The sequence below is a fragment of the Arabidopsis lyrata genome (assembly GCF_000004255.2).
Source record: "Arabidopsis lyrata subsp. lyrata unplaced genomic scaffold ARALYscaffold_9, whole genome shotgun sequence".
Taxonomy (NCBI): domain Eukaryota; kingdom Viridiplantae; phylum Streptophyta; class Magnoliopsida; order Brassicales; family Brassicaceae; genus Arabidopsis; species Arabidopsis lyrata.
Window position 1 is genome coordinate 241,685 of NW_003302547.1, and position 15,576 is coordinate 257,260.

Genomic DNA, 15,576 nt, shown 5'->3' on the forward strand with positions numbered 1-15,576 from the left:
AGAAATTATTAATTTAACGAGTATTAATAATTTATAGAGGTTTTACTGTATATATGTTATGTGTACTCAGCTATACATATTGTAACTTGTTGAGAAGTAAATACACAAAAAATTCAGACCTTTGAACCTTGTTTTACACATGTTAATAATATAGTTATTATGGAATATTGTAAAAAATTGTACATCTCTTGGTTTAGCCAATTTTAAATTCGATATGTAGAGAATGTGTCTAGTGTTAGTTACCAAATATAAGTTTCGATTTTAGTATTATGATTAGTAAGGATTAATTACCAAATATAAGATTCGATTCAACCCAGAGAAAGGCCTACATTATGAAAGTTTATTAAAATTAAGTCTTTTACTTAAATCATTGAAAAATCCTATCTATGATATATGGTAAACGTGGAGGTTTATTTGTAGTGAGACTAACATAGACGTGTTTAAAATGTTTGGTACAGGTGTATGTATCAATAACGAAAAGGAACTTCCCTGGTCGGATGGGACACAAAGAAGGGCATATATACGTAGCTTCTTCTTACACCGTTGCAGTCTCGGCTTTAACCGGTCATGTCACTGACCCAAGGCAGTTCTTTCAGTAGGCTAATGTAATGGCTTCGTGAGAAAAATCATATGCTATGCATCGACAAAACACTGCTAAATGATGGGCATTGTGAACTATATGTATGTATTTTCCTTATTTCGCTTTCGAACTTGAAAGTTTCAAGCACTATGTCAAAATTTGATGTTTTTCGTTTGAAATAATAAAGAGAGACAGAATTAGATAAGTCAACGCTCATATTCTAATTTATCTCCATTATTTTTTTTGGTAAGATTAATGTATCTCCATTATTGATTTGATTACAAAAATTAAATATTGAAGACTTAGAGAAAAAAGGCTATCAATGATAAATAATGCGATATCTTATTTTGTGGTTTGCAATTGCAACATAATGTGTCAAATATTCCAATAACATTATTAGTTTGAAAATTTCTAAAATTGTATTCTATTCCAATAATGTAAGCTTGTCAATATATTCTCTAAGAACTTAAATATAGAAGATAGTACCGTTGAAAACAATTATGTAGAGAAAGGGAATATATTTGGTAACAAGCCATTGAATTAGCAAAGCTGACAAGAAATAAATATACAAGTTTAACCTTTAGTAATGCCAATACATAAATAACCCTCAATAATACGTATTTCTATATAGATAAATTAGAAGGCAACAATACAATTGGTGAGGGGCCATTGACTCAAAAGAGTTGATAGAGATGTTTTAAGACTGACGATCCCCAGGAGACAGTAAAATAGACGATGCTAAAACAAACGAAGCATTAGCGCAAATAGAATAAGATTAGTTAGTACAAAATCGATGAAACTAATGGAACCATTAGTACAAAATAAGGAGATTAAAAGTAAGTTGAACCCACATAATTTCTTTTTTTTTTTTTTCTCAAATACAATTATACTGGTCAGTAAATTTAAATTATACGATCTTTTATCTATTCTTTTGAATTAAAAAGGTAAGTAAAGACACCTTAGTTGGGTACTGAACTGTCTCATACATCTTACATTATGTTTTTTATAATAAATAAATAAAAATAGGAAATGTACACAAACTCATCTAATTGGTTGAATGGTCACCTAAGTACGGTTGATAGAACCCACACCGTATGACCAAGACATGTAGCCGTTCACATACACACGTAAACTTCTTGAATTTTACATATTTAGGACTTGATTAGTTTTTACGCAACCACCCAAAAAACGAAGTGTTTGTGAGTGTTTGCGGTTGTTATCGCTAAATTTCAAGAGCTTTTTTTTCCAAAATGTTAAGGTTGCAGGCAATAGCAGATGGTTCAAAAAAAAAAAAATACATAAACGATATATAAAATTTTATATATATCAAAACCTATATATTCAACTTAATTCTCAATTACTAAACATTCTCTATTTTTTTATCTCCTATAAATAATTATTTGTGTTTCATTATAAAATTTATTTGTTTAATTTTTGAATAATTATTTAGTACTCTATTTATCTATTTATGTTTTTCATTATTAATCATGTTCAACTTTTTTATATTTTATCGTAATAATATATTTTTAATAATTATATATGACATTTATTTGGGTAATTTTGAGTTTAACCGATGTTACGTTTCTTGGTCAACCAGTCGTAAAATTTTCACAAATACACCTATTTTTAATTGGTAAACGAATCGTTCAAAACACTTAATAGCAATTGAAATTGCAACCACGATTCGGAATAAAGATTCGGAAGGTGCTGTACCTTGTACGTACTACAAAAAGATTCGGAAGGTGTTGTACGTACTAACCACAAGGGAATATTCCGACTCTTTAGCTAGTTCATTTCCCAAAACATTTTGCATTAAAATTTAATGTAGATTTAAATATTTTAAGAGTTTCAACAGCCGGCAATGCGTGTTTGAGACGTGTCCCTACCACACATTAAATAACTCTATTTCTACAGACTGATGGAGATTTTTAGCTGTTTGTTTAAACACAAAGTCAGCTTACTATTACGTCTATAAATGCCACTGGAAAAGGAACAGTTAAAACACATCTCATAATTAGCCCATCTCTCTCAATTGTCACAATATCACAACACAAAAGAAAAAAACAAACAAAAACATGGATGGTGAGGAACCTCAAATAGATGGTGAAGTTAATAACCATGAGAACAAGTTGAATGGAAAAAAGGTATGATTTTATTTCAGGTTTTTAGATATCATCATCTCTCATCTTTCTCCAATTCTAACTACTTCTAAAACTTGTGCATATCTAAGTATATATACATGTGTTTAAGTTAATCCTCTTATATAGTTAGAATTCAGAAACATCTGGTCGAGTTACACCGGTCGTCTAGGTGCCTATCAAATTTCATATCTATTAGGTGTCTATCAAATTTCATATCTATCGAAAAACATAATTTATTTTATTGCTACAAAGAAAAAATCAGAACATATATAACATAACTTATTTTTATCAAATCTCAACCATATATTTGTACAAATTATTTTGTTTATATAGTCATCAAAACTATATTTCTCAAAACGTTTTTATTGTTAAAAACTATTTTGTTATTTATCAGAAATCATGGGGAAAACTATTTCGGCCTGATTCTTTTACCATAGAGGCCGGACAAACTCCAATCAATACCGGGCGTCCTTCATTGGTATTTATCTAAATCTTTTGTGTTTGATAAGAAGATGATCATGAATATAAATATGGTGAAAGTAAATTGATATATGAAATAGATGAGCTGGAGAACGACGATGAGTTTGGCATTTCAGAGCCTAGGAGTTGTGTATGGAGACATCGGGACATCGCCGTTGTATGTGTACGCAAGTACTTTCACTCAAGGCATCAATGACAAAGATGATGTTATTGGCGTTCTCTCGCTCATTATCTACACTATTACTCTTGTCGCACTCGTCAAATATGTCTTCATTGTTCTTCAGGCTAACGACAACGGTGAAGGTATTCTTTTTTTCGCTTTCTAGACTGTTAATAGTTTATTACAAATGTCGCACTAAGATTTCTATGACAAATCAAGGAAATAAGTGATCTATATCGAACCATTTTTTGTCAAATAATCATTCTCATCGACAATATATATATTGTATATCGTTTCGTAAAATAAATTTCGTGTCTATATAAATTTATCTTTTAAAATTTGAATTATTATATTTATACTCAAATATTTATCTTTTGAATTTTAATGATTATATTTTATGCTCAAAAATTTATATTAATAAAAGAGATTTTAAACTAAAATTTCACAAAATCTAGTATGTTATAATAATGTTATAACTTAAAGCTACAAAATAATACACATGGTCGCGCTTTTATAGGATCCACATTATAGAATTTAGTACATCTGTGATGATTTAGTCAAGAATCAAAGCATCATCTTTTTTTTTTTTGCTTGGTATAGCTACATTAATATAACCCTAATTATTACTGTTGACTTCTTTATTTTGTGACGCACGTCCTGCCGAAGAACAATTGGTACAATGTCGCCTGTTGACCATTTTACGTGACGCGATTCACGCGATTCACGCGATCCAATAAACTTAAAAACAAGTCTTGATTCCAAGTAACCCGAGTCCTTAAATGTCTTCTTCTTGGTCTTTTTCGCATATCCTCAAAAGTCAAGAGTTCGTACGAGTTACGTTGACTTATTTTTACATATGGATTCACTCATTCACATAGTATATTTTTAATTATACCCATAGGTTAAAAAAAAATTAAATGTTCGTGATAACGTCGGTTTGATTATTTCAAAACTTTGCTTCGATATTTATATTATGAACTAGGCATAAAAGATATTTCCTCCGTTTCGTAATAGAAGAGGTTTTAGAGAATTTTAACAAAAAAAAAAAAGAGGTTTTAGAGAAACTTTTTAATATTCCATCTGTTTCAAAATATAGGATGTTTTGTCTAAAAGCACAAAGTTTAAGAAATTAATTAATTCTTTTAGTTTTCAGATATTTTATATTAAAACATAATTTAATAAATAGTTAAAAATAATTTGGCCAATGATATGCTTTCCTACAGAATCTAAATAGTCACAAAATTATACAAATTTAATTTTTTACATAGAAACTTGAACTGTTTTTCTAAAACATCCTATATAGTGAAACAAAGTAAAATGCCTAAAACATTCTATAATATGAAACAGAAGGAGTATAATATTTTATAATTATTTAAATTGTGCAGTTATTTTCATGATTGGTTAAATTTTTAAAATAAATAATTTTTTCATCAAATAAATATTTTTAAGTCTGTATATTTTTAACTAAAACATCTTATATTTTGAAACGGAAGGAATTTTATCGATATATTAACATGACGAATTTATACATACCGAACCATATGAGTAAATTAAGATTCATTTATTTTGTTTGTAAAATTTTGTTTGTAAACAATTACTGAATATTTCAAAAATTATTTAGTGCGATATGTTAATAGTTCTATGTTTAGATAGGATATTTTACAACATTCTATAATATATATATATATATATATATATTGATAACTAACACTGAAATATATAATAGAAGTATGTAAACATAGCTTTTGTTACTTTGAAATTTGAACCTCATATTAGGTTGTTTCTGTGATTTAAAATATCAAAGTTCAAATGATGTATTTTGAATAAATTATATCTGTATGTATATATATATATATATATATATATATATATATATATATATATATTTACATTCTGTTTAAAGTTTAGAAGATAATTTTATTTATTCAACAAAATTCTCAATTTATATATTTTTAATAAAGTGTAATTTTTAATATATATATATGAAAAATTAGAACTATGAGATTGATCTGATGATAATTGGAGAAGAGCTTCTAAGACCTATATTTTCCAATTTGGTTAATAAATAAACCAATAAAACTCATTATCCCAATAAATAACATATTATGTGTTAGGAGAATTTTTGAGGAATGCCATTTTTATAATTATTTTTTAAATGCCTCCTACAAAATGTTTTTTTTTTAAATAAATTCTTAAAAAAATGCTTTGCGATGCCTATGGCGGTGCGTACGGTGGCTGAACTTTTAGATCATTCTTTAAAACTTTTTTATAATATTTTAATATTAAAAAATCTGGGTAAAACAATAAGAATTGAATTTTGTAATTATTCTTAAGATAATTAGAAAATTTACGTATATTCACGCAGGAGGAACATTTGCATTGTACTCATTGATATGTCGGTATGCAAAAATGGGATTAATCCCAAACCAAGAACCAGAAGACAGAGAGCTCTCAAACTATGCACTTGAACTTCCAACCACACAGCTTAGAAGAGCTCAAATGATCAAAGAGAAGCTCGAGAACTCCAAATTCGCTAAGATTATACTCTTCCTTGTCACTATTATGGGTACTTCCATGGTCATTGGCGATGGAATCCTTACTCCTTCCATATCAGGTACATAGCTATGAAAAAATGGAACTTGGCTCCAAATACTATGATAGGTTTGGTTCAAAAGTAAGCTTGTGTAGTAATCTTCTGACCAAAACGTCTATATATATTTATACATAGGATGGACCTAACAATTTTTAATGAGATAATGATATACATATGCAAGAAATATATATACGAGGATTTAATATATATTCTAATCCCAAGTAAACTTCTTCTCTTGGATCATATGTATTAATGTATATATAACATTTGAACTAACAAATTTCATGCGTTTTTTATTTGTTTTATTTGATCCAGTACTTTCAGCAGTAAGTGGCATCAAATCTCTTGGCCAAGGTAAACTCAACACATTCATCTTTTCGTTTAGTATTCTGATATATGCAAAAATGTAACGTAATTAAATGTGACCCAATGGCATTTGATCGTTAAATGTGTAGACACGGTGGTGGGTGTTTCGGTTGCAATCTTGATTGTTCTATTCGCATTTCAACGGTTTGGAACCGATAAAGTTGGATTCTCATTCGCTCCAATCATCCTCGTATGGTTCACATTCCTGATCGGAATCGGTCTCTTTAATCTGTTCAAGCATGACATTACCGTCTTAAAGGCACTTAATCCACTCTACATTATTTACTACTTTAGAAGAGCTGGTAGGGATGGTTGGATTTCCCTCGGAGGTGTTTTCCTCTGCATCACTGGTAAGAGTCCATTAAATTGCTCATATGTTTTATATGTGAATGTGATCATAACATATGAAATTTACTTTCTAATGATTGAAATGTACGTAATTTGTTGAATTAGGGACGGAAGCCATGTTTGCTGATCTAGGTCATTTCAGTGTTCGAGCTGTACAGGTGATTTTTTTTTTTATATTCCCTAACTATCCAAATAAAATGGAAAAGACATTAAACCGTGTTAAGTTTTATTGGCCTCCAATTATATTAGCAATGACTAGATTTGTTCATATATATTCCAATTTCCAAAGTGGAATATTCCTAATTAACAAAATGGTACTGCTTTTGGTGTTTAATTCACTGACTCAATTTTGTCAAAAAAAAAATGTAACAGATTAGTTTCTCATGTGTGGCATATCCGGCTCTAGTAACAATATATTGCGGGCAGGCTGCGTACCTTACTAAACATACTTCGAACGTTTCAAATACTTTCTACGACTCAATCCCAGGTCAGTTTAATCCAAATGATACATTCGAAAAATTTAAACAATATCTATGTGAATGTTGTTAATAACTATCCATATCAAAATCATTGAAAAATGGATATAATATTCTTCATACTATGTTAGACCCCTATACGAGTTTTTAATGTGCAATTTCTAACGATATAACAGATCCAATATACTGGCCAACATTTGTGGTGGCGGTGGCAGCATCTATCATCGCGAGCCAAGCTATGATATCAGGAGCCTTCTCAATCATCTCGCAGTCTCTACGTATGGGTTGTTTCCCACGAGTGAAAGTGGTTCATACCTCGGCTAAGTACGAGGGACAAGTCTACATCCCCGAGATCAACTACTTGCTCATGCTTGCTTGCATTGCTGTTACCCTTGCCTTCAGAACCACTGAGAAGATTGGTCATGCTTATGGGATCGCTGTCGTAACGGTTATGGTTATCACTACCTTTATGGTAACTCTCATAATGCTGTTTATCTGGAAGACCAATATAGTGTGGATCGCGATGTTCTTGATAGTATTTGGCTCCATAGAGATGTTGTACTTATCGTCGGTCATGTACAAGTTCACAAATGGTGGGTATCTACCGCTAGCGATAACGGTCTTTTTGATGGCGATGATGGCGATCTGGCAATATGTTCACGTTCTCAAGTACCAGTACGAGCTGAGGGAGAAGATTTCTCCTGAAAACGCTATACACATGGCTACAAGTCCTGACATAAACCGGGTTCCAGGGATTGGTCTGTTCTACACGGAGCTTGTTCACGGTATAACTCCATTGTTCTCTCATTATATCTCGAATCTTACGTCAGTCCACTCGGTTTTTGTCTTGATATCGATCAAGACACTTCCCGTGAACCGAGTGACATCATCAGAGCGGTTCTTTTTCCGTTACGTGGGGCCAAAGGATTCCGGGATGTTTAGGTGTGTTGTGAGGTATGGTTACAAGGAAGACATTGAAGAGCCTGATGAGTTTGAGCGTCAGTTTGTTCATTCCTTAAAGGAATTCATCCATCACGAGCACTTCATGTCCACAGGAGGAGATGTGGACGAGACGGAGAAAGAAGAGGAATCAAATGCTGAGACAACACTTGTGCCTTCGTCTAATTCTGTTCCTTCATCGGGGCGGATCGGGTCCGCGCATTCATCTTTGTCGGACAAGATTAGGTCGGGAAGGGTCGTCCACGTGCAATCTGTGGAGGATCAAACGGAGTTGTTGGATAAAGCGAGAGAGAGAGGAATTGTTTATCTAATGGGAGAGACGGAGATAACGGCAAAGAAAGAGTCTTCTTTGTTTAAAAAGTTTATAGTGAACCATGCTTACAATTTCTTGAAGAAAAATTGTCGGGAAGGAGACAAAGCACTTGCGATTCCCAGGTCAAAGCTTCTTAAGGTTGGCATGACTTATGAGTTATAAGACTCTCTATTTCGTCTTTTGTGTTTGAGTGTCTTTGTGTTTCATACGTGTCCATGGTTTAAAATCACTCTATTAACCTAAATAAAGTGTATCCATGTTTTTGTTTGCTTGTTTTCATTTAATTTTGGTAAATGTGTAACTTATTATTATCTTTTTTCCTGTGATTGTTATTTTGTCTATTTTATTGAAAATTAAAAGTTACTGAAGGCGCCAAACCCACACAGACAAGAAGTAGAAATGAACTAGAAATGTGAAATTCGAAATTATACCAGAACAAATATGTAGGATTGGTTATCGGAACTACAACTAGATCAACTATAAAATTTAAGTCAAAAAATTTGAATTTACTTTTTATAGTTTTTTATTAACATGCTAAATTTCATGCGCCTCTAACTCAAAAAGAATTAGTAATGTGTGGATTAGTTCATGCTATTTGTATATTAAAATGTCATTTTACTTTTGATATAGTATTATTCTGAATTTATGGATAATATTTTTGGTGTTTACTTCACTATAGTTCACTGCCCCAATTTTGCCAAATTAAATGTTGCATATCCGGAGTATGTAACAATATATTGCGGGCATAATACTGCAGATCTAACTAAACATACTTCCCCAATGTTTAGATTACTTCCTATGACTCAATTTAGGGTTATTTTAACTCAAAATCAAATGATATCACTTCGAAAAGAAAAAAAAAGTACATGCTCTCAAAGTTATGATTGGTAGAACTTAGAATATAAAGAACAACACTTCTTTATTAGATTTAGAAACTCTCACAAAACTAAATTTCTTCTCTCTAAGTCTCATGGAACATCTTTCCATGGACCCTTGTATTATATAGAACTTGGACATCTCCCAAGTCTATTAGGATTAGGTAAAACACAAACTCTATCTAGATACATTTTCATTATCTAAAACATATTTGTGAATATCCTTACTTATCTCTAGAAGCTTCTTCTTCTAAGAGATAACTTCTTCTATAAGTCTTGAATTATCCAACATTCTCCCCCTTAATTCCAACTTGAATTTTGGGAGTCTTGATCTCTTCAACACCGATTAGGTCCCGCATTTCCTTGAACTTGAATCTTCCAAATGGCTTGGTAAGAATGTCCGCCTTTTGGATCTCTCCGGGTACATGCTCAACTTCGATTTGTCCGTCTTCCACACATTCCCGAATAAAATGATACTTCGAAAGTATGTGCTTACTTCTCTCATGAAACACCGGATTCTTGGTCAAAGCTATAGCCGATTTATTGTCAATCCTTAGTAAGACATTCTCGCCTTCAACGCTTAGTATCTCACTCAACAATTCTTTAAGCCATATAGCTTGTTTCGCGGCTTCCGTAGCTGCCATGAATTCCGCTTCGCATGAGGACAATGCGACCTTAGGTTGCTTTTGCGATGTCCAAGTAATCGGTGATGAACCAAAGTAGAAAACGTGTCCCGAGGTGCTTCTTCCGTCGTCAATATCAACATTGTGACTACTATCACTATATCCGGTGATCCTCCTTGACCCGTCTCTCTTGAAAAACAAACCAAAGTTTGTTGTTCCTCTTACATACCTTAATATATGCTTGACCGCAATCCCATGAGAATTTCTTGGACTTTGGATATACCGGCTTAGAACTCCAACAGCAAAGGAGAGATCTGGTCTTGTGTGTAGGAGGTACATAAGACAACCAATGGTTCGTCTATACTCGGTTGCATCAATCTCTGGTTCTTCTTCCAACTTGTTGATCTTTTGACTTGGATGCATTGGTGTATGAGTCAAGTTACACGATTCCATCTTAGCATCAATAAGAATTCCTTGAGCGTATCTTTCTTGCTTTATCTTTATCCCATCCACTCCTTGAATCACTTCTATGCCAAGATAATACGTTAACTTCCCTAGGTCCGACATCTCGAATTTCTTTGACATATCTTCTTTGAATTTGTTGATGACCTTAAGTGTGGTTCCCGTCACAAACAAATCATCCACGTAGATAGCCACAATCAAGACGTCCTTCTTGTCGTTCTTCCGATATACTGTCGGTTCCTTGATACACTTGTTGAAGCCCATCTCTCTTAAGACTTGGTCGAGTTTTACATTCCATGCTCTAGGAGCTTGTCGTAAGCCGTATAGAGCCTTGTAAAGTCGATACACTCGATCTTCCTCACCTTTCTTCACAAAACCTTCCGGTTGAGTTACGTAGACTAACTCCTTTAAGTCTCCGTTTAAGAATGCAGTTTTCACGTCTAGGTGGTGAATCTCCCAACCATTTGTTGCTGCTAAGGCTATGAGAAGGCGTATAGTTTCAAGACGTGCCACCGGAGCAAACACTTCATCAAAATCTATGCCTTGTTGTTGTACATAGCCTTTAGCTACAAGCCTTGCCTTGTATTTATTCACCGAGCCATCCGCTTTCTTCTTGATCTTATAAATCCACTTAAGACCAATAGGTTTAACATCAACCGGTTTATCAACGAGTTCCCATGTCTTGTTCTTGAGAATTGAATCCAACTCGGCTTGCATTGCATCAATCCATTCCTTTTGATGTTCAGCTTCAAAGTAATTTTCGGGTTCTCCGTCTACCGTAAGTAGTAACCTACCACTTTCTTGTTCTGCAAGCAACACATAATCATCAAGGTAGCTAGGTTGTCTTACCGTCCGGCCATATCTAGTCACTACTTGTTGATTCTCTGCTCCTTGATTCACGGCATTGTCAACATGTTCCTCTTCTTCTACCTCTTCTTCCTCGTCTTGGTTTATAGGATCTTGATCCGGATTATGGTTTTCATTGGCTTGAACATCCCCATATCCATCTCCATTATCTATAATACCTCCACGAGTGAGTTTAAACATACCTGGTTCACCATTGGATTCACTTGTTGTAGACGACCAGTTCCAAGCTTTCTTTTCATCGAAGACCATGTCTCTACTAACAATTACTTTCCTTGAGACCGGGTCATAGAGTCTATAGGCTTTAGAACCCGGCTCGTTTCCAAGATTGACCACGCTCCTTGACCTTTCATCTAGCTTCTTAAGATGTGGTCCATTGATTTTAGCGTAGGCCATACAACCAAAGACTCTCAAATGTTCTATGTTCGGTTTCTTGAACGTGAAGCACTCGTAAGGCGTTTGACCCTTCAAAGCCTTAGTAGGAACTCGATTAATGAGGTAAGTTGAATGACGAACAACTTCTCCCCATAAGTGATTCGGAATCCTCATTGCCTTAAGTAAGCTTCTTGTCATCTCCATTAATGTCCGGTTTCTTCTTTCAACTACACCATTTTGTTGTGGTGTGTAAGGAGCAGTAAGATGTCTTGTTATTCCTTTTTCTTCACAAAAGGAAGTGAATTGAGCAGAGGTAAACTCTCCTCCTCTATCGGTGCGAAAAGTTTTCACGGTTGACCCGGTTTGTGTCTCCACAACTTCTTTAAACTTTTTAAACCGATCGAACGCCTCACTCTTTTCCTTTAGCAACATGGTCCACATGTACCTAGAAAAATCATCAATTAAGATGAATACATACCGGTTGTTAGCTGGTGTTGGTGGTGAGATTGGCCCGCATAAGTCGCCATGAACTAGTTCCAATGCTTGTGCCGCACGGAAGCTTGTTTTTATCGGGAATGAATTTCTTGTTTGTTTTCCGGCTAAGCACACGTCACACACACTCTTTCATGTAGACTTCGTGGCATTCCTTCGACCATCTCCTTTTGTACCATATTATTCATGACACCAAAGCTCACATGTCCAAGTCTTGAGTGCCACTTCCATGTTTCTTCATCATCACGTAAAAGTAGACACATTGGACTGCTTATTTTCATCGGGGTTTTGTAGAGTCGGTTTGGAGATCTTGTGACTCTTACAAGCAACTTTCCACATGGATCACTTAGTGTTAACACGTCTTCTTTCATGTGTACTTCGCACCCACCTTCAGTTGCTTGTCCAAGACTCAATATGTTGTGTTTTAGCTCGGGTATGAGATAGATGTCTTTGAGAGCTCTTTTCTCTCCGGTCTTGCACATAAAGACAATCGTTCCTTTGCCACTGATATTCACACAAGAGCCATCGCCAAACCTCACTTTACCTTTTACGTTCTCATCTAGGTTTGAGAAGAAATCTTTGTTTCCCGACATGTGGTTACTTGCACCGGTATCTAAATACCAAATACTCGAGTTGTTATTAGTATCATAGTTCTTAGGGATTACCTTATCTTCGTTAAGGAATACGACTTCATGGACATATAAGGCATCGGCTTCTTGTGTCTCGTTTAGGTTAGCTTCTTGGTTTTGCATTTGTTTCTCGGGACATGTCAATGCAAAGTGGCCCGCTTTGTCACATCTCCAACATATTACCTTGGAACAATCTCTTTTTGGTTTTGGTTTTTCTTCTGCAGCCGCTGCTCCTTGATCTTGGCTATTGAATCTCCCTCGACCCCTACCTCTACTAAAGCTTCCTCTGCCCCTACCAAAACCTCGTCCTCCTCTGTTTCCATAACCTCCTCTGTTTCCGCCGTAGCCTCCGTGGCTATTGTTTGAAAAGAAGAGTTTACTTTGATCCTCTCCTTGAGTCTCATCCCTTATACGCTCGTCGTAAGCTTTTATCCTCCCTACTATGTCTTCAAATCCCGTTGTTTCTAAGTCTAGGACTTGCTCAAGAGAAGCTATAATTTGTATGAATTTGCCTCTAGGGAGACTTGTCAAGAACTTCTTCACCAACTTTGATTCGTCAATTGTATTTCCGAGAGAAGCAGATTGGGAAGCTATTCCCGAAATCTTTCCCGCAAAGTCATCAACCGAGTCGGTGTCTTCCATCTTCAACCGATCGAGTTGTGTCATTAGGGTTTGGAGTCTCGCCACTTTAACACGGTCTGCTCCCTGGTGACGAGATTTGATCGCAGCCCACACCAACTTCGCCGTACCTTGTTCTCCAATTTGTAGGATGAGGCTCTCGGGGATTGATTGAAATAGAAGAGCTGTCGCTACATCGTTCTTCTTTCTGTCCGTTGATCCTGGTTCTATGGTGTCCCATACTTCGCTTACTCTTAACAAGATCTTCATCCTCATCGCCCAAACTGTATAGTTTGTTGTTGTTAACATAGGGCATTGGATCGTTGGGGCTCCAATGTCTTTTGTTCTTGTTGAAGGTTCCACGTCTCCCATCTTGGATACGTGAAGCTTTGATCGTCGTCTTCGATCGGTACTTCTCCTTCAAGCTCTGATACCAATTCAAAGTTATGATTGCTAGAACTTAGAATATAAAGAACAACACTTCTTTATTAGATTTAGAAACTCTCACTAAACTAAATCTCTTCTCTCTAAGTCTCATGGAACATCCTTCCATGGACCCTTGTATTATATAGAACTTGGACATCTCCCAAATCTATTAGGATTAGGTAAAACACAAACTCTATCTAGATACTTTATCATTATCTAAAACATATTTGTAAATATCCTTACTTATCTCTAGAAGCAGGGGCGGACCTGTGGGGCACGTGCCCCATGCTACTTTTCTAATGTTTAGTTTGTATAAGTGTTCAATAATAATTATTCAGCACTATTGGTTGAGTACTCTCAGCCTTGCCACATGCCTAGGTACGAGTTTAGGCAATTGCCATTATTTTTTTGACTTTATCTTCTTCTTTTTCCACTACAAACATTAATGTAATTAAACACTTAGCTCCAAGCCTCCAACTTCCTTATTTAGCTGTCAAATTTAAATTTATTTTGATTTTTATTCATTTACTTATTAAGATATTATATGTGTATTTATATATCTAAAATATTTATTTATGTTTCATCACAGATTTTATATTTTGATAACAAGTAATATATGTAATATTTTGGTAAAACTAAAACAACCAAATGGTGCTCCAAGCTAAATATATCTCTAGATCCGCCACTGTCTAGAAGCTTCTTCTTTTAAGAGATAACTTCTTCTATAAGTCTTGAATTATCCCACATGCTCAAAAAATTTTCTTAAACAATGTACGCAACATATTGAAATGTGACTTAGATCCCTACTTAATTTTATTGTGTGATTTCCAACAATATAAAACTGGATGCATGCAGCTCAACAGTACGTACCCGATATACTGGCCAACATTTGTGGTGGCGGTGGCAGTTTAATTCACAAATTCACCCTAAAATTTATTTATTTTTTTGGTGAACTTCACCCTAAAATTTATTGGTAGTCTCAAATTCACCCTAACATATATTAAAATTTCAATAAATATATTTGAAAGTAAAATATATATTTTATAATAACATGTGATTTTTTCATCCAATATTTTACTGGTATCTTTTTCAATTTTTTTTAGTAACAACTTTAACATTCGTCATTTATCTAAATACATACTTCTTGTCATTTACCAATGTTTTATATTGTTGTGGTTAGTTATGATTGTTTTGTCCTTGCCATTTCGTGTGGTTCATGTGAAAACAGCAACACACAACTCAAGTGGGTCATATACTCATATATTAATGTAATGTATAAAGAATCCATGTCATATATTAGTACTTTGTTTCTATATTAACGTAATTGTATTACACAAATTTTTCTTGTTTTTTTTTGTGAATCTTAGTTAGTTACTTTCAATATTATCATATTATACTATTCCCACGTTTTATATTCTTCTTTTTTGTTGTACTGAGGTATGTCTTTCAGCTTTCTATTCACAGTCTTTGAAAAAAACAGAATGGAAAAAGACACGGGGAGCCACCTACACCACCTTCTATTCTTGCCAAACTGATTGATAAGAGTACGCGGAACCGCCTAAATACCTTGGTAATGACAGGTTCACCCGTTTTTTAAGGCGGACTGTTGTATTGGTTTAACCCTCATCATCGTTAGTGATCCTTTTATGTTATAATCTCTTTCTAAATTGTTTTAGAACATTCGGCTCTATATTATATACCGAATTTTTGAAATATAAATAATACATAAGCAAAATATGTGCCATATAGTACGAAATTAGTAAAATATAACGATGATTTTCCTAACAAAGCTTTA

The 15,576-nt window shown here is 34.1% G+C and overlaps 1 protein-coding gene across 1 annotated transcript; it reads left to right on the forward strand.

Moving 5' to 3' along the window:
• Positions 1-2,311: 2,311 nt before the first annotated feature.
• LOC9299209 (potassium transporter 5) lies at positions 2,312-8,785 on the forward strand. Its single transcript, XM_002863087.2, has 9 exons — positions 2,312-2,724; positions 3,116-3,199; positions 3,282-3,504; positions 5,727-5,975; positions 6,270-6,308; positions 6,410-6,670; positions 6,774-6,826; positions 7,041-7,155; positions 7,321-8,785. Exons 1-9 carry the CDS (start codon positions 2,656-2,658, stop codon positions 8,577-8,579), a joined length of 2,352 nt encoding a protein of 783 aa, XP_002863133.1. The 5' UTR covers positions 2,312-2,655; the 3' UTR covers positions 8,580-8,785.
• Positions 8,786-15,576: the final 6,791 nt, after the last annotated feature.

Excerpts from the sequence above, each read along its gene's own strand:
- LOC9299209 (XM_002863087.2), top strand. The coding sequence starts at position 2,656 with ATGGATGGTGAGGAACCTCAAATAGATGGTGAAGTTAATAACCATGAG. Across the intron at positions 3,200-3,281 it reads ATACCGGGCGTCCTTCATTG|ATGAGCTGGAGAACGACGAT; the intron begins GTATTTATCTAA and ends TATATGAAATAG. Across the intron at positions 6,827-7,040 it reads TCAGTGTTCGAGCTGTACAG|ATTAGTTTCTCATGTGTGGC; the intron begins GTGATTTTTTTT and ends AAAATGTAACAG.